The sequence below is a fragment of the Schistocerca americana genome, unplaced genomic scaffold, assembly GCF_021461395.2.
Source record: "Schistocerca americana isolate TAMUIC-IGC-003095 unplaced genomic scaffold, iqSchAmer2.1 HiC_scaffold_15, whole genome shotgun sequence".
NCBI classification, from domain to species: Eukaryota; Metazoa; Arthropoda; class Insecta; order Orthoptera; family Acrididae; genus Schistocerca; species Schistocerca americana.
The window spans coordinates 405,298-423,777 of NW_025725583.1; the positions used below are offsets into that span (position 1 = coordinate 405,298).

The 18,480-nt window shown below is 38.1% G+C and overlaps 1 protein-coding gene across 1 annotated transcript in view; it reads left to right on the forward strand.

Annotated features, from left to right (window-relative positions):
- Positions 1-18,175, forward strand: part of LOC124569467 (pancreatic triacylglycerol lipase-like) — a 123,230-nt gene extending 105,055 nt beyond the window's left edge. Inside the window, exons 10-11 of the mRNA XM_047131080.1 lie at positions 6,129-6,332; positions 16,911-18,175. Of these exons, the coding sequence (XP_046987036.1) occupies positions 6,129-6,332; positions 16,911-17,025 (319 nt within the window). The 3' untranslated portion in view covers positions 17,026-18,175. The remainder of the gene's footprint in view (positions 1-6,128; positions 6,333-16,910) is intronic.
- The last annotated feature ends 305 nt before the right edge of the window (positions 18,176-18,480 follow it).

Below are 18,480 nucleotides of genomic sequence, written 5' to 3' on the forward strand. Positions count from 1 at the left end.
CTTTCACGATTCTTAAACCAAGTGTTAACCATGATTAAATTATGCTGTGTGCAAAATTCTATAAGACAGCTTACTCTTTCAGTCTTGTCCTCAGTCCATGTTCTCATATCATTTTTCCTGCATAGGATTTTAGTCATCCATTACAATTAAAGTTTCATCTCCCTTCTACTATCTCCAGAATTTCTTGTAGGTCATCACACATTCTTTCAACCTCTTCGCCATCTAAGGAGGTATCTGGTATATAAACTTGTACTACTGTGGTGGGTGTGGGTTTCATCTCTATCTTGGCTGTGATAATTTGTTCACTATGCTGTTAACAGTAACGTACCTATATTCCTATTTTCTGACTCATTCTTAGGCCTACCTCTGTCTCATCCCTGTCTGATTTCATGTAGATAATCCTGTCCTGACCTGGCCAAATCAATTTCTTTTTTTAAATTCTCTATACTAACTACTTGATTAAAGGATCTAACTCCTGCTCTGGGAGCAGTAGTATGCCAGTTTTGTTTTCCCTAATGACAACATCCTCCTGAGTAGTGCCTGCCCATGGATACAAATGAGAGACTATTTTACTTCTGGAATATTTTACTGAAGTGGATGCCATCATCATTAAGCCATCATTAAGGTGCATGCCTTTAGGTAAAAGAATGATGGCTGTAGTTTTCCCTTGCTTTCAGCCACTCACAGTACCAGTGCAATAAAGTCATATTGACTAATGTTACAAGGCCGGTTAGTCTGGTCTCTCAGGTACTCCTCCATTGTGGTTGCCTCTACAGCATGGCTATTGATACTGTTGAGGCATGCAACCCACCCACCTCTACAAGGTCCATAGTTCAAGGAGGGTTGCCATTAATAGCTGAGATTAATTACAGACATTACCATGGTGTTCTACCAGTTAACTAATATCATATTAATGTATTCTCATTTTCAGCTGCAGGAATGGATGTAGCCTTTTGTAACTGGGCTACCAGATATATGAGTAACTGAGCTACCAGATATATGATTCATAACTATGCATATTCAGCTTTTCATGATGTATCTAATAATCTAATTAAATTTTAGGCATGCAGCCATGCAGCTTTTATCTCTTCCACCAATATTTCAGCTGTGTATTTTCCAGCTGTCCTCTGAGTGAGCCAAGAGACTGACAGTACAGCTCCAAGAGCAGTAGTACATGCTCCACTGTGTAGTCACTGGACACTGTGTATGCAAGTCCACACCTCAGATGCCGATCAGCAGCAAAAGCTGAACATTGTATCCACATGCCTCATGTGGCAGGCAGAGAAAGTGTTCAAATGGTCAAGTTCTTTATCTATGTATCTACAGTGGTGACAACACTGGTGACATCTACGTGATTTACTTATTGAAAGTGCTGGATTCCATAACTTGTCCAAGTTAAAATGACTATTGCAATTTATTAAATGTTCTGTTGTTCAAATCTCCTTAACTTCTTAAGCATTGGGTCCCAAAACGATGAGGTGGGAGCTAAAATCTTCATCTCATGAGGTCTATAGAGTGGCACATATCTATGAAACATTCTATCAGTGATGACTTGTCTGGCTGGACCATGTGGGTGTACTGTTGAAGTTTAGTGCCTCTTTCATGAACAGTTCATGATGTTTGGCCATTATATCAGCTGCCACAAGTTCCAAAAGGAATCTGGTACCTGTCAATCTTTTAAAGCAACCAGGTATCCTTTAGAGATGCAAGTAGGGCAGGATGGCAGAAGATCACTTTGACATGGTGTTCTCAAGGATCTAGCACAAATCTGAAGAAAGTTGATGGTACATTAGAACATGCTGTATATTGCAAACCCATGCACACAAATCTATATTTAAATACCAGCACTTGGAATCACCCTTCACAAAGTGCTGGTGCCCTTAAGACTTTGGAATCTGGCTCTTGGTATAGCTGAACTGTAGAGAGGTTACCACGGTGTTACTGCCACTAAAGATGAATTGTACAGAGGTTGCCACAGTGTTGTTGCCACTGAAGATACTTAGAGAAAGGATTCATAATTTAAACACACTCTCCCCCTACTATAGTGGCACACAATGTGCAAGTTGTACAATTGTGTTACTGTCCAGCATCGGTAATGCCACCATAATGGAGCATATAAAACCACTCTTAAACACTGTGTCATCAGTGTCTTTGCTCATTTCAAAAATGGCCAGAAAGTAGATAACCAAAATAACAGTGAAACATCTGAAATTAGCATAGCTACATGTGTGAAACTTAAGGGCTGGATCATAATTGACCATAAGGTATCAGGAAGAGTTTCTCTAGTATGAAGAGAAAGCCATATATGCATACCACATATCATCCCCTCTATGTTAAATCAGTGAATATGCATTATACTAGTTATGAGATACACAGGATTGAATGTTTCACAAAGTCTTCAAACTAAACTATAGTAATTAAAGAAATTGATTTGTGTGATTTATTGTTACCATATGTACAAATGTTAAGATATGAGATTCATAATCATATCTCCCACCTCTTGGAGGGGGGAGGGTTATAACTGTGCATTCATCGTTCTGAATTACCAAGGCATACTGAATTTTCATCTACATACTGTAAGTAAATCAGACATATCAGATACTAATTCTAGTTTTTATTGCTTCAAAGTAATCAAGAGAAACTACTAACTATAGACTGAATCAGCAATAAAACTGTAAACAAAAATCAAATTCACAGAAACATTTAATCTCCATCAGAATCTAGTTCAGGCAATGTGTCGCACACAGTTTGAGTGCTCAAGAAATGGCAGTAATATTCATGATACTCCCATGTAATTATCTGCTTCTCACACATTGAAAGCAGAACCTTGAGCTTTGCTGCTATTATCAGAAGTTTTTTCGTGTATTCCTTTTGATGAGTCATTTGCTGAAGGTTCTTTCTTTCTTGTTAAGGTTACTTCTCTAAAGCTGTCTTCAAATTCTATCTTATAAAACACTGTAGGAGGTTTCCTTCTTTTGTAGTTGAAGAGGCAAAATTTGTGCATTAGAATTTTAGGGTTATTATCTGGTCGTTTTTAAAATTTAGGAACTCATCATACAACATACTGCAGGCGATGAAAGGATGAAAGTTCCTCCTGCAATTTTGAATGGTTTGTTTCAATCCTTCAGAGTGGTACATCAGCTAGTACTTACTTTTTTTCTCTGTCATGAAATGAGTAAAGTTACACACCATTTCTGTGTCACCTGTTTCAAAAAAATGTGTAGTCAGTTGACTGTAAGTTTGGATGATTCTTGCACAGAGTGACAGACATAAACACAAAGGCAGACTTCTTCAGCTGAACCCCTCAGACAACTGGTATTATTCTTACTTTTGTAATTTCTATTAGCACCATGATGTAGTCATAGACACATGTTGCAGTTTCCATTGATCCTCTCATTCCACAAGTTACTAGTGCCATCTTGATTTCTCAGATTATGTGTGGTCAAATTATACACTGCCAGGTTTCCTCATATTGACTATTTGTTAGCATGGAGTATTTGAGGTATTCAACACAGCTTGTTGATAAAAATTTACACCCACATCAATTGGATTGTTCTGTGGTGTCATTTTTCTCTGCAAATACTTGTCATGATTGTCTTGCTTCAACAGCTTCCCATTCTTGGGCAGTGAATTAAATGTGGTACATTTGCAATACAGATCTTCCTTCAGTCTAAAGAATCCTAAATTTTGTACTCATGGAATATTTTATGGGGTTTTGGAAGATATGCTGGCTTTCAGTTGCCTTCATTTTCAGTTTTATAGTAATTATACATTAATGTGATATTTAGGCTTGAATTGGGGTACCTTCTTGCAGCTGAATGGAAAGATAACTCAGAATGTTCCATCTTACGTGTACAATCATCATCATTCTCCAACAGTTTGTTATATTGTTTATGTCTTCCAGGTTCATCTTGATCAGCAGTACCATCACAGACTTTTGTACATCTTTTGTGCAGTCTTATTGCAGCTATGCTGTAGGAATGCATTTTTGCCCAATAATAATGTGGTGTATAATGAACTGAGCTCTTAAATGAACAGCTGGAATGTTATCAACACATTGTTACATGTGAAGTGACATAAATAATGATGAGATATGTGATTGTAATCACATGTAAGAAAATTTGTAAGCATATCTGATCAATGTATGCAGCACATTCATGTTTGAAAAATGCTGTGGGAGCTTGTAACAGAGTACCAAAATCTTGGATGTGATTTATTCACTGTTGTGGCATTGCAATTTGTTTTTTTACTGAAGCAACTCATTCAAGGTTTTTCTATGATAAAGGACTCAAAGAATGCAACTTGCCAATACATATATATCAAAATTGCTTTTTTCACACATTTGTGGTTTTTGCATAAGAGACACAATATACCCTACTATCCAAGTGTCTACCTCCTGTGTATAGTCCACACTTGACATATTAGGGAGGTCCTCCACTTGATAGGGGAGGCCAAGAAATCTGTGTATGTGATTGTTGCAGAATGGTCTGAGGCCTCTGGTTTCATCTCTCCACCTGATTAAAAACTAGAGAACCACTGTCAGTTGTGGGAATTATGATTCTTCCACCACATATGTGAAGTTATTCGTCCTTACTACTACAGCCAGCCATCTGAAGTAACTAAGAGTGGCCTCTGAACCCAGGCAGCAGTGATGTGGGTATGAGCCATAAATTGCAGCGAACTGCACAGATTGTAGGCAGTAGCTGCCAGCAGGGCCTTCCTTATAACTTGAAGGTCCAGTATTAAACTTGCAGATTGTTTGTCTACCCACCTTTCTCTGATCATCACCATTCTCTGGCTGATGTTAGCTCTCTCTATGACCACCTTGTCCAGACTTTTAGGGAAGAATCCCCTCAACCCTAATAGCTCTTCTTCTGACACACATCTTTCATGATGGCAATGATGGTACAATGAGAGAAGTTCAGGCATAAACAGGGGCATATCAACTGCTGTTTTTCCTGTTAGTAATCCACAGATGAACAAAGATGCCAGTAATATATGCTGGTGTGCCAGGTAGCTAGATGTTAGGCAGTATTAATTTATTTTAATTCACTGCTAACCCTTATTAGCAAACATTTGTGATCGTAATAACATTGTATAGTAGTGTTTTGCAGTTTGTAGCAATAATCTCAGTTTTGGCTATATAAAATCACATTTTCAATTGTTTCCTCCATCTGTCACCTCTGCTTTCAAAGAAACATGGGTGCATTTTTGTTTTGTATGCTATCTAGCATGAGACAGTAGTCCATGTGCAAGGCCATTACTGCTCATATCCATTCATAACACATATATGAAGTGCCAAATTATAATGCATACATACTATATACCCTCCATAACATACAGTGCATTTGCTTGTGGAGCACAGGAGTAGTTCAATAAACATTTGGTTGAAGAGCTAACAGAATTATAATCCTATCAGTCTATTTCATTAATCTTATGACTGTTGTGCTGTGTTGCAATTGTCATATCCAGTTAACTGTTGTAACAGAATTTTTTATCAACCAAAGAGGTAAAGAGTTACTGTATTACCACAATTCAGCCTATAGTACTCACTGCCTTTTAATTTTAACAGTGATTATTTCGTTAAATGACATAATGTTTTTATGACGACACAAGAATTATATGAGATTCAGACTGTATACTTCAGAGTTCACCAATTCCAACGAAGTTGGACTAAACAATTTAGCTCATAGTTGTAGAATGTCCATTTTCATTTAATTGGTTTAAATTTCCACAAGTTAGTGCTGTTTTAGCACTAATCATTTCAGCTTAAAACACTAATTTCCTAAGTTTGTAAATATAAATTATTTAAGATGTGTAGTTTAACATGCATACAAAATAGAACTGCTGTGACCTGCTTTGGCATTCATCCAGAATATTAATTTTTGCTACTTCCTTTTTTCATTATTTAATAACATAATTTTCTGTAACTGCATTAACTCAGACAAAGCATTTTCTGTGGAAAAATAAATGGTTAGAACAATCTGCTCTATTAGAGACTGGACATTCTTTAGACATGTTCAAAAGAGCAGTGGAATTATTTCTAATTTCTGTCTACAATAATTTCTCTTCGTGGTGTTGTATTTTAAGAATATAAGCTGCAGTTTAACACACTTACTTTGTTGCAGTGGCTATGTGAAATTACAACATGGGCAGTCCCGAACTTTTGTTGTAACACATCCAATGGATGTTGGACCCATTCGCAAAGTGGAGTTTTACTGGCAGTATGATATGGATGTCCTGCAGCCACGATCTCTCTGTTTCTTTTGGTGTAATGATCATCTATATGTGTCAAAAATAGAGGTTGCAGAAGTGGATATCAATAACAGGAAGTAAGTATGAGCCAATCTAAAAGTATCCTTACATATGGACATACACATATTTGGCTTGTAGAGGTATGCAGTACCCATTTAATGACTGTTTCCATTGTAGTTTTTGTTATGACAGTAATCATGTTCTATGTTCGTGATCTCTACAGACCAGATGTAATTGTGTCTGTATGATCACTAAAGACAAGACACTGCTCTACATAGTATATGTCAATAATTGTATCTGTGTCTTTATGATGAAAAGCATTGTAAGGTGCTTGCTGAGGGTACGTTTTGCTATGCCACATATTAATATTTCATTCTATTCCAGTCACAGTTGCAATATTTTGTGAAATGTTACTAGTCAAATTTTATTTTAATGCTCCTATAGGAATGCCATGTAGCTGGTGAGGGCTACTTGCAGATTCCACCCAGAGAGACTGTAACTGGAATTTTCTAGAGAGATTTCTGTGAGATATTATCCACCTTTGTTTGAGAGACCTCACATTAGGACATTTCAGAAATGCTGTGACCCTCACTTGAGGGTTAAAAATACTCTTTTGTTTACATTCAGTGTCCCTTCCTAGGCATAACTGCTGTTGGTCATACACAATAAAATAGTTCTCCAGTGTAGGTCATACAAGCACTCCATGACCAATATCACTCATTGAGCAATTGCAGTTACCCAGTAATTATCAAATATAATAGTAATGCTCCTATCACCTCTCCCTTGAGAGCTCCTGATCTAAGCCTTGAAGGTTCAAGGCATGTTGACCAGCTATTGTGTTGTCCTCTGCCTTGCAGCAACATATGGGTGCAGTATGGAGGGGCATGTGGTTGGCGTATTGCTTTTCTGACTGTTTTGCCATTTCCAGACTGTAGACACTATTTTTCTTTCAAATTGCTTCTCAACTAGTACCAGGAGGCTGAGTGCATCATATACCAGTGCCCCCACCAAAATCTTTGGCAGCACCAGAACTCGAAACCAGGTCCTCTGCACGGCAGCCATCTAAACTAACCATTCAACTATGGAGACAGACACCCTTCCCTTAGTATCATGCAAAATTCTATGTGTGTCAGCCTAGGGCTCTGCATCCACTATAAAGTGCCTCATGCTCTGTAATAAATACTGTAGGCGCCCCGGTGGTCCCGGTTGCCTATGGTGGACTGGAAGCTGAGCGGTGACCTCTTCAGTTGTCAGGATGCTAGGAAATGACTGTGGACGCGTCAGAAACACCAAAGAAACATTATTAATTCATGACACCTTTATTCCTGCTGAGTACAATGTGGCCCACGTAACACAGGCTGGCTGAGCTTGGTGATATCAACGACCTTCCCTGAGTCCTTGATGACTCGGGGCGATGACACCAGCTCCAGCCCGCACCAGTCTTGCTAGCGCAGCGCCGCGTGCTGTGACGTAGTGGTGGAATGCCCTTACTGTGGCCGCTCGTGGCTGGCTGGCCGGCTCGGCAGCGGACAGCAGGCCGCTGCACCCCTGCGTGATGACACATTCTTATACATGTGCAATCCTCTTACCTCTTGGCTAACCTACTGCCTCTGGCTCTCAGCATAGGCCACGAAACTTTGACAATATTCCATGTTTCCAACTCTACTATTCTGCGACACTACAATACTCTTTGTATCTTAATGTACACTGATGGAAAAAAATCTCTACATCAAGAAATAATTAATGCAGAGTAATGAAATTTTGGGACTGTAATTATCTAGGTAACATATTTAAATGGTTAATGTTACAAGATCACAGGTTAATGTAAGCACAAGAAAAAGAATTGCAAATGTAAAACACTGGTGCATGAATAACTGCTGTATCTGGCAGAATGTTGAATGCAAGCTTGCAAACCTGTATGCTTTGTGTTGTTCAGGTGCTGGATGTCAGTTTTTGAACTGGAGTTCAGTGCATGCTGTACTTGGTTGATCAATACATGGATGGTTAATGCTGGTTGTGGATAACACTGGAGTTGTCATCTGGTGGTGTCCCATACGTACTTGATTGGAGACAGATCTGGTGATTGAGCAGGCCATGGCAACGTGTCGACACTCTGTAGGGCATGTTGGGTTACAACAGTGGTATTTGGTTGGAAAACAGTCCTTGGAATGCTTTTCATGAATTGCAGCACAACAGGTTAAATTACTAGACTGAAAAACAAATTTGCAGTCAGGGTGTACGGGATAACCATGAGATCCTGCTGTCATACGAAATCACACCCCAGACTGTAACTCCGGATGTGGCTGCAGGCACTCACCTGACCTTCTATTAACCAACACATGGCCATCAGTGACACCGAGGCAGAACCAGCTATCATCAGAGAACACAACAGACCTCCAATCTACTCTCCATTGAGATCTCACCTGACACTCCTGCAGTCACAAACAGCAGTGGTTTGGGGTCAGTAGAATGCATGCTACAGGGCATCTGTCTCGGAGCTGTCCTTGAAGTACCTGATTGTGAACAGTTTTCTGTGTCTCTGTTGTGCCAACAGCTGCTTGAATTGCTGCTACAGATGTGGTATAGTGCACCACAGCCATACAATGATCTCAATGGGCTTCCCTCTCTGTAATGCTATGTAGCATTCCAGAGCCCAGTTTTCTTGCGATCATACCTTTCCATGACAACTGCTGCCAGCAATCCAGTACAGTGGCTACATTCTAGCCAGGTATTTCTGCAATATCATGGAAGGAACATCCAGCTTCTTGTAGCCCTATTACATGACCTTGTTCAAACTCTTTGAGCTGTTGATAATTGTGTCTTCACTGTCGTAAAAGCATTCGTGGCTAACATCAGCTCACTATGTCAAGTCTCAAAGGTAACTAATGCTTATGACCATTACAGCACATATTTAAAGTAAACCTGATTTTCATCCTCATAATCGTACTACTAGTGCCACTCTTATGTGACTGGCATGAAATTTGAATAAAGTCATCTTCCAGATGTAGAAACACACCTACTAACTTTTGTTTATCTTGCACAACTCCTTTTTTGGTGCCAGAAGTTTTTTCTGTCAGTGTACAGTCCCTGGCCAATTTATTAGGTGCACTACAATTTTTAAGCAAATTTTGATTTATGCCTAATGAAATTTGTTTTTTTAATATGCAAATTGTGAGAAAATTATTATGTGTAGTCTACTTCATACTAAGATGCTATAACAAGTACATAAAATGTAATATTTGTTGAAAACATTTTATTTCAGTAATTACAACAAAAATTAAAATATTGTAAAAGTGAAAACATTAGTTTTAATATCTTGTTGAGCCACCTTTTGCAGCTATGAGAGCCTTAATACGACATGGCATGCTGTCGATGCAGGACTGTACTGTGTCTCACATTTGTGGATGACAATACCAGACATGGGTGATCTTCTCTAAGAGCTGTGTTTTTGTTGTGATAACATATTCTGCCACGTCCCTCTTCAGTAGTTTCCATACATTTTCTATGGTGTTCATGTCGGGACTTATTACCTGGTCGGTCTAACAGAGGGATACTTTTTTCCTTCAGAAAGGATTTAACTGACCTGTCTGTTAGATAGGGAACTAAAAATAAATCATTCCCCATTTGGGAACCATTCTCTGAGCTGTGGTATTAACTGATTTTGCAGGACTTTCTTGTACTGGTCTTGCCTCATTATGCCTTTAACCACATAAAGACATCCTGTACCCTTGCCACAGGTGACAGACCAAATCATCACCTTAGTTGCATATTTTACGGTCTGAATATTGCAGTCGCAATGAAATTTTTCTCCTGTTCGATGGCACACTTACTGAGATTTGTTAGTCAAAATTTCAAACATGCTTTCATCGCTGCAGCATACCTGCAAAAATCGAGAAACATAATTAATATACTATGAATAAATGTACATAGGTTATATCATATTGTAAATAGTAATTTTAAAGTTAAATTACCGATCTACAGAAGTCCACATCCTTATGACACCACTGTTTAATCCACTTCAGATGCTTCGCTTTCGTTGTGGCTGTTAACTTTGGTTTTCTAGTGGGTTGACAGGCCTTGAAATCAATATCCTTCAACTTTCTGCAAGCAGTGCGTTCAGATGCAGTCACATTAGCCTGTTCCAGTTGAGATTTTATCTGTTGTGTTGTTGCAAATCTGTTTTCTATGCAAACTCTTTTGAGAAATCTTTCTGTCCTTGAGGTGAAAATTAGTTTTCTTCCACATTTACTCTTCCGTCTGGGGCTCAGTTCTTCACCTGAATCAATTTTCTTCTTTATGCACCTCACACTAGCTTCTGACATTTCAAACCTTCATGAAATTTCTGGATTGGAATACATTTTCGTATTAACAAGGGCTTTGCCCTCAGAATTTTTATGTGGTGAAATGTCCCCTCTTTTACCCATTGTTAAAATTCACAATTAATAATACCTGGCTGTTAAACAATCAATTGTGATGTCAATATTATGAAATTGATAATCAAAGCAAACAAAGTATTACACCAGTTACACGCGAGAACGCCACTGAACAGGTCCTTTTCTCCACGCTGTACTATGCACATTGATAACTGCAATAAGTCAACAATTCAATGTCACTTAGCAAAAATAGATAAAAAATTCAACAATGTAATAAGTGCCCTGAATAACTGTCATAAATTTTCCGATTAATTGCATTAAATATATTACTCAACATGTAATTATTACAAATAACATTAAAAATGTGCAGTGCATCTAATAATTTGACCAGGGACTATAGTTGAAGATACAACTACCCCACAGATTTTATTTAAAAGAAAATTTCCTGGGCAGTATCCTCCTCTCACATTCTGACTAATTCACTTCCTTCTTCCAGCAACCAAGATTTGGACGGTACGGGTTGACGAGAACAGTGCTTCTGAAGTTTTTGGCAGTGGGAAGTGTAGTAGTCAGAGGATGAGAAGAGGATACTACGCAGGAGATTTATTTGTGAGTGAGATCTGTGGCGTGGCTGTGAGAGGCGAGAGCCTGGAAGAGATAGTTGGTGTAGTTGTTGAGAGAATTAGTGTTGAGCAGAGGCATTTGCTGCAAATGCCTCAGCTGTAGGAAAGGGAGGTTTTGATGTGAAAGAGGTGGCAGCTGTTAAAATGTAGATGTTGCAGCTATTGGATAATTTTATATAGACTGAATTTGGAATGTTAGAGTCAGTGAGGTGGGAGTTAACATCAAGGAAAATAGATTTGAATCTGGAAAAGGGCTAGATGAATTTGAGTTGAGGACTCAGATTTGTCTACCTTCATCCTCAATGCAAGTGAGTTCCTCTCATTCTGTGGTCTGAGTGACCTGCCCTTGCTTTTAACATGAACCACTGAATGATGATAGCAGTTGACTATCATCATTCTGCAGTTCCTGCTCCACACACAGCCACTGTCCATCAATATGGCTGTAGGTCTGAAACCAGTCACCTTTTAATGAATGTGCCTTGTTATCTAGACAGTTATAATTTATTGCAAAGATTATGTGTTGGTCACTGATTTCTCCAATAACATTTTCAAAAACAACTACTCTTAGCAGCTGATTTTGTGTATTTTCTCTGTGACACATGTAAATATTCCTGAACCTTTTCGGTTTCAAGGAGCTTTGTCTCGATATCCATTGGAAACTAAATATATGTTTGCTTGAGTCTGTTAATTCCAATTTATATACAATGTCCAGCTATAAAATATTTATCATTCACTTTGCAACACCCTATTAAAACAAAAGAGTACTTACAGTGCTAGGGCTGAAACAATTTATAGAGTGTGTGTGAATGTATGTTGGAGGTGAGAAAGGTGAGGGGGCAGAGAGGGTTGCAGGAAAGTAAATTAAGTGCATAACAAATATTTAAAAAATGTTAAATAAATGTTGAACATCCAATTCCTTTGTCTTGTATTCATAATTGCTGATTTTGAGAAGGAGAATTTAAATGTGGTGTTATAAGTACCTGATTCTATACAGCTGTGCAGGAATTTGTCTGTGACATTTCATCCTCAGTGAAAGTTTAGCTTTTGTGTACTTAAACTGATTGGTCTACCTGGATTATGTGTGCTTCTCAAGTGACTGGACTGGGTTATCGTTGGAGCAGCTATTACTGGTACATGGGTAACCCTGAAAAAGTTGTGCGCTGGAGACCCATCACTTCCTTAAAACTGTCCTTTAATAGCATCTAGTGAACAGCATATACTCCCTCACCCTTTCAAAGACCTCTAGAGAACCCTTCTTGCTGACTTATTTTGAATCTCTTTGCTTAACCCACTTGCGTACAATGACGGGCATACCTGTCATCACACTCACTTGCACTTACATACAACGATGGGTACAACTGTCACCCTGCATTTGCCTTATTGTGTGGTGCTTTGGCATGTAGTGGATTACTGTTGGTTCTAATTTTAGTCCAGGCAGCATGTTAATAGATGGCATGAAAATGCTCAATTGCAGCTAAATATTGCAATGCAAATTAGCACATTTTCTTAGATTCAGTAATGCAACATGGCCGATCCATACGAAATCCAAGCCAAGAGAATACTTCAGTTTCCTGAAGAAAAGATTTGAGTGATACTGATGGTGGACTAGACTTTGAAAACAGTGAAAACACAGAATCAGAAGTGAGTGACAGCAGTCGTTGTGTTGACAAAGAAGATTTTTCCCTCAACAGTTGAGACGATGTAGTGGAAGTACGTCAACAATTACTGATGAGTGGAACTCGGAAAATGTTTGTATACTATGTACATTACCAAGAGCAGCAGTGAAGGGGAGGTAGATGTTACTATTCACAGATCCATGGGCTAAAACTCATCAGAATTGCATGGCACTGATCAAATTTTGACACCACAATTCTTGGAGTTGGTGGTCAAGGAAACAAATTTCTTTGCTGAAATGACTGTACATGCAGAACAGTGAAGAATGGTTGACAAATCACACTGGTTTCCTGTGGCAGCAGATGAGATCTAAGCCCAATTTGTACTGGGTATACTTAAGTCCCAAACAAAGAAATCTTCTGTACAAGATAATTGGTAGAGAAGGAAAATAATACAGACTCCTATTTTTAGTAGAAGCATGCCTTTTAGGAGATTCAAAGCCCTCTCAAGGTATCTTCAGTTTGCTACTGATTCTGCAGGTATTCATCATGACAAACTGAGGAATATCAGGCCAGTTGTTACTCTTCTACTTGACAGATTTCAAAGGGTGTACAAGCCTGCAAATTTTTTTGTGTTGATGAGAGTCTGATATTCAGGGGCAGATTGCCATATGTATAATACAAACTTTCAAAGAGGGCAAGATTTGGTTTGAAAATATATAAAGTATGCTCATCTGACAATGGATACTGTTACAATTTTAAAATTTATTCAGCTCTTGAGGCAAAAAAAGTAGTCAGCACCCCATCAAGTGAGAAAGTTGTTTTGGTTTTGTGTGACACTTTACTGGATGAATGGAGAACAATATACATGGATAATCATATTCTCTCCCACTTTGTTTCTAAAGCTATTGGAGAGGAAGACCTATGTAGTTGGAAGTGTAAGACCAGACAGGAAGAACAAGCCACCACAGTTTAAGAACTCGGTCTGAAAAGAGACGAAGCGACTTTTGCATCAGTGAATGAAGTTCTTGCTGCTAGATGGATTGACAAAAAAACCAGTGAACATCCTGTCAACCATTCATGATTGACCTGAGTATGAGGAACAGCAAAAAATGGGAAGACTAAGTTGAAACCTAATTGCATCAGCGATTATAACAAAGGATTGGATGGAGTTGATGCATGCAACAAATGCCTAGCATTATATTCTCCTGTGAGGAGATATGTGAAGGGATATAAAATATATATTTTTATATGTTTTATATGTTGGACATGGCAATTGTCAGTGCAAGTATAGGACACTATATGATTAACGACAGTAAGAGAAGAATGAGGTTCACAGGTTATCATCTCAACCTGGCTGAACAAATTCTGAAAAATATTAGACTTCCTGATTATGGGATTTGCGGGCACCCAAGCCTAGGAACAAATCCATTAAGACTACAGAGCAGGGACTGGGGATATTTTCCCACAAAAGTACTCCAACTGACAAAAAAGCAGCACTGTCTAGAAGGTGTAAGATCTGTTACAACAGAGGACAGCATGGAGAATCCTGTTTTGAGTGTCCAGAGTGCAAGATCTGCCTACACGTGGATAAGTATTTTAAGCTTTATCACACTGAGACAAACTGTATATTATTATATTTCAAAGTATAATAGAGAAATACAATAAATAGAATGCTCTAATATAGCTTATAGTATGTTGCTGTAAAAATGAGAAAAATCACTGAAAAATAAGTGTACTGCTGTGTCACAACATCAATTTAAAAAAAAATATTGTGTGACAGTGGGTTAAAGTGACTACTGTGTTGTGATTCTTCATTTAGGAAAGTATTCTGCTGTTGTAGTGACTGGGAATATGAAGAATGTTGTAATGCCCTTTGTGAACTCACTGATAGTGATATGTACTGTTCCTGGAATATGATAGCTGAGGTTGGACTAAAAGAATTTTAAACCTGCTTTGCTCTGACAGTCTTACATTTACTTACTCCTCCACCCCTTCTTACTTCTGCAGAAGTTCGTATTCCAATTCATACTTTCTATCTTCAGAGACACCAATCTAATCACACTGGTCACCTTGTTAGGAGGTTTTGTTGTGCTACTAAATGCATATCTGCTTTAATTGACCAAAACTGTTTATCTCTACCTGTTATTTTCATTTCTAGCATATAGAGCACTGAGAACTTCCTTAACTGCCTGAAATTGGTCTTCTCTTTCCCCCATCAGATCCTGTATGTGTTTACATCATTATCTCTATCCACTGCTCTTAATGTCCATCTCATTTTTGCTTGAAAACCTTGTTCCTTATTATTCTGATTAGTTTTATTTCAGCCATGTATAGCACATAGTTTGTGATTCATATTGGTAAGGACTTCTTATGTTGATGTTCACTAGTTAGTACCATGACAAAGAAATGGTCTTTCTGGAGGAGATGGTGCTTTGGCTTACAAGGGGCTTGATTATCTTTATGATGAAAATGAGAATTTAGTTCTCCTGTGAGCCATGTCTATCAAATTACCATGATAAATCTCTACAGTCTTTACGTCTAACTTCTGTAAATGCTATTCTGAAGTGATACCTGACAATAAGACAGCATCAGACTGCCATAGAGTAAAAAGTCAATAAAAAAGCTGTATGTCAGTAACACACTAGTAATGGTTCAGCTCTATTTTTAAATATTTTATAAAAGGACTCCACTGGAAGTTATTCCAGGAAACAGGTTTTTTGCAAAAGTGTCTTTCAAAATGTAATGCTAAGCAGAGTTTTAAGTACTGGAAAATATCAACGAGGTGGGTTACCACCAGACAACACAGAAATGTAGAGGCTGCTAAGGACAGAGAGCTAGCACCTAACAGGGTTATGTAATTAATTTGAGGAGCTTTCAGAAATGATTTACAGTAGTAGTTTTTTTGTACCTTATTTATTAATGAACATGAGTCGATGTACATGGGACCTCTCAATATCCTTCCCACCATCAATGCAATGCTGCCACATTCCTGGCAACTTCATTGATGTGTCACAGACCTGCTGTTTGGGGATACTACGCACCAACTCATGAACAGCTGCCTGCAGTTCTTTGTTGTCACAAACCTCTCAGCACATCCTTTATGTTATCAAATAAAGAATACTCAGATGGAGTTAGATGCAGTGAATATTGTGTGCAGCACAGAAAGGGTCTCTAATATTGTCACCTTTGCAGTTGTGCCATTGCTGGTGTGGGGTCACACATTGTTATCCTGAAGGAGTGCTCCTTTTGACCACCTTTCATGTCACCTTCACTGCATCCTCCATCTAAGTCACGCAAGGGTGTCACAGTACGTCCTGCTGTTGACAGTTGTTCCTTGTGGAAGTTAGTCCATTAATAGTATGCAACAGAGACTATCTACTTCCCTGCAGATGAAGCAGCATGAAATTTCTAGGACCAGGGACACCCAGGATGTTCCCATTGAATGGACTAGACTTTGTTCATAGGTGAATGGTAGTGACACCATGATTATTCCTGTCACCAGTACTTCCTCTAGGCCTGTGTCAAGTCCTGTGGAACCCAATATGCACACATGTTTTTCATACCAAACTCATCATGAATAATGAAGTGCACGGTTGCACATCCTACACCTGTCTGCAACTTCAGTTCATCAAAGATTATGTACCTATCAGCCATAATCAATTCAGACACAACCTCAGTGTTCCCCAGAGTCTGCAATGTTGACAGGTGACCAGCACCCATAGTCTTGCATGTGGATTCCCTTCCACTAGTGAACTCAATGATCAAGCTGTAAACAGCCCTTTGTGCAGGAGTTGCATGATAATACACTACAGTCGAATATTTATAAATAGCAACAAACAAGTGCCGCCCTTTTACTAGACATACTGTTCACAACTGTCATCTAGTGTCTATGTGATGTACTGGAATCAGTTCATCATCCTACAAGAGGATGTGCCTACAGTCTGAGTACTGCTTATGAAACAGAACAATTGGAAATCATTTCTGAACACCCCTTGTAATATAATGTAACATTTTATGATGATGTAATTGTCACCCTGTTACAGCAAACGGGAATTGGAAGTGACGAGTGAACTGTGCACACCAGACAACAGGGACTATGCTGACATAGCATCACGCTCAACAGCCATTTTCTATGACAATTGTAATCATCCCAGTTGAGATCCAGACTGGCTGTGTCTGTGTAATACTACCTCCATGCAGAACACAGCCACCATTACCTGTTTATACACATATATTGTGTATCTGAATCCCTTGCATGCACTCACTGTCATGTGTGTGATTTTGCCATCATCCTTTGAATGAGAAAGTAAGAGCTGTATAAATTGTAGCAGTGTTTGTTGTTTACTATTGTTTTCTGAAATGTTATATGAATGTTGATTGTAAACACTGGACTGATATCACAGTTTTAGAATGAATGGTAAATGTGCTTATATTGTACCTTGCTGAAAAACACCAGTAGTATACAAATATGGCCTACCATCACTGTAGACATGTAAAATATATGGTTTAGATCTGCTGAAACATTATCAGTACTGCAGTGTTCATTGTCCAGCCAAGTTTTATTTAGGAAATGTTGTGAAATTTCAATAGTTTTTATCTGTAGGGTGCTGCAGTACTTTTCACTTTGTATTGTAAAAACTGTAAAAAATTACAGGGTGAAATGCATCTGTAGAGTCCAGTTGCCATCAGGATACTGTGTAATTTTTGTATTGATTTTGTTGCCTGTGTTTATTTGAAAGTGGCACAATACCTGACTAACTTTTGTATGTTTACTATTTTTTATAGCTAATTTCTACCACTTCAGTATTTACAGTAATGTAAACGAGAGTTTAACAGAGCTGCTAATGTTGGTGTGTTAGTTAGAGATGAAGATCAACTGCATTTCATGTATTTAAGTATGTTATAGTACAAAACATTGTAGTTACCATATCATTGCCATTTTTAGCTAGTAAATATACTTCATGTGATTTATTAATCAAATTGATATTGAATCAGTCATGATGGTCATTTCCTTACACATGTTTTACGAAAGAAAGAGATACAGATTCATAGTGATGTTTTCACTGTGACTGAACTGTGTTACTATTAACAATGTGCAATTCTGAGCACTGTAATGATCTTGTAGTTGTTAAAAATAGCTTTACAGTATTGTATTGATGAAGCATGTGTATTTTATTCTTGGTAACATATTTGTTACCATTTTGTGTGTTATTTTATTGTTTTGTTGAAATATGTACTGAAATTGTTATTTTTTAATTTAAATTTTAAATAGTTTAATTTTATACCCAGTCACATCATTAATGATGTAAGGCCTGTGATTTTTATCCTGTTGTTGAACAATATATGAATAACTAATTGTGATATTGTGTAGTGAATATACATATATTCAGTCATAGTCTATGTCTCTAGAACTGCTTATATCTCCTCCAGTCACTGCTCAATACATTTTATATTTCCTGTTGTTTTCTTCATGTGGTTTTCAGACCATGACATCATTTATCTAATAATTAGCACATTAGACTAATTTGGTCACAATTACAAGTGCAGAAAGTAACTGAAAATACCTTTGCTGTGTATTTATGGTTTTCCTAATACTGCCATGAGCTGGTGAAA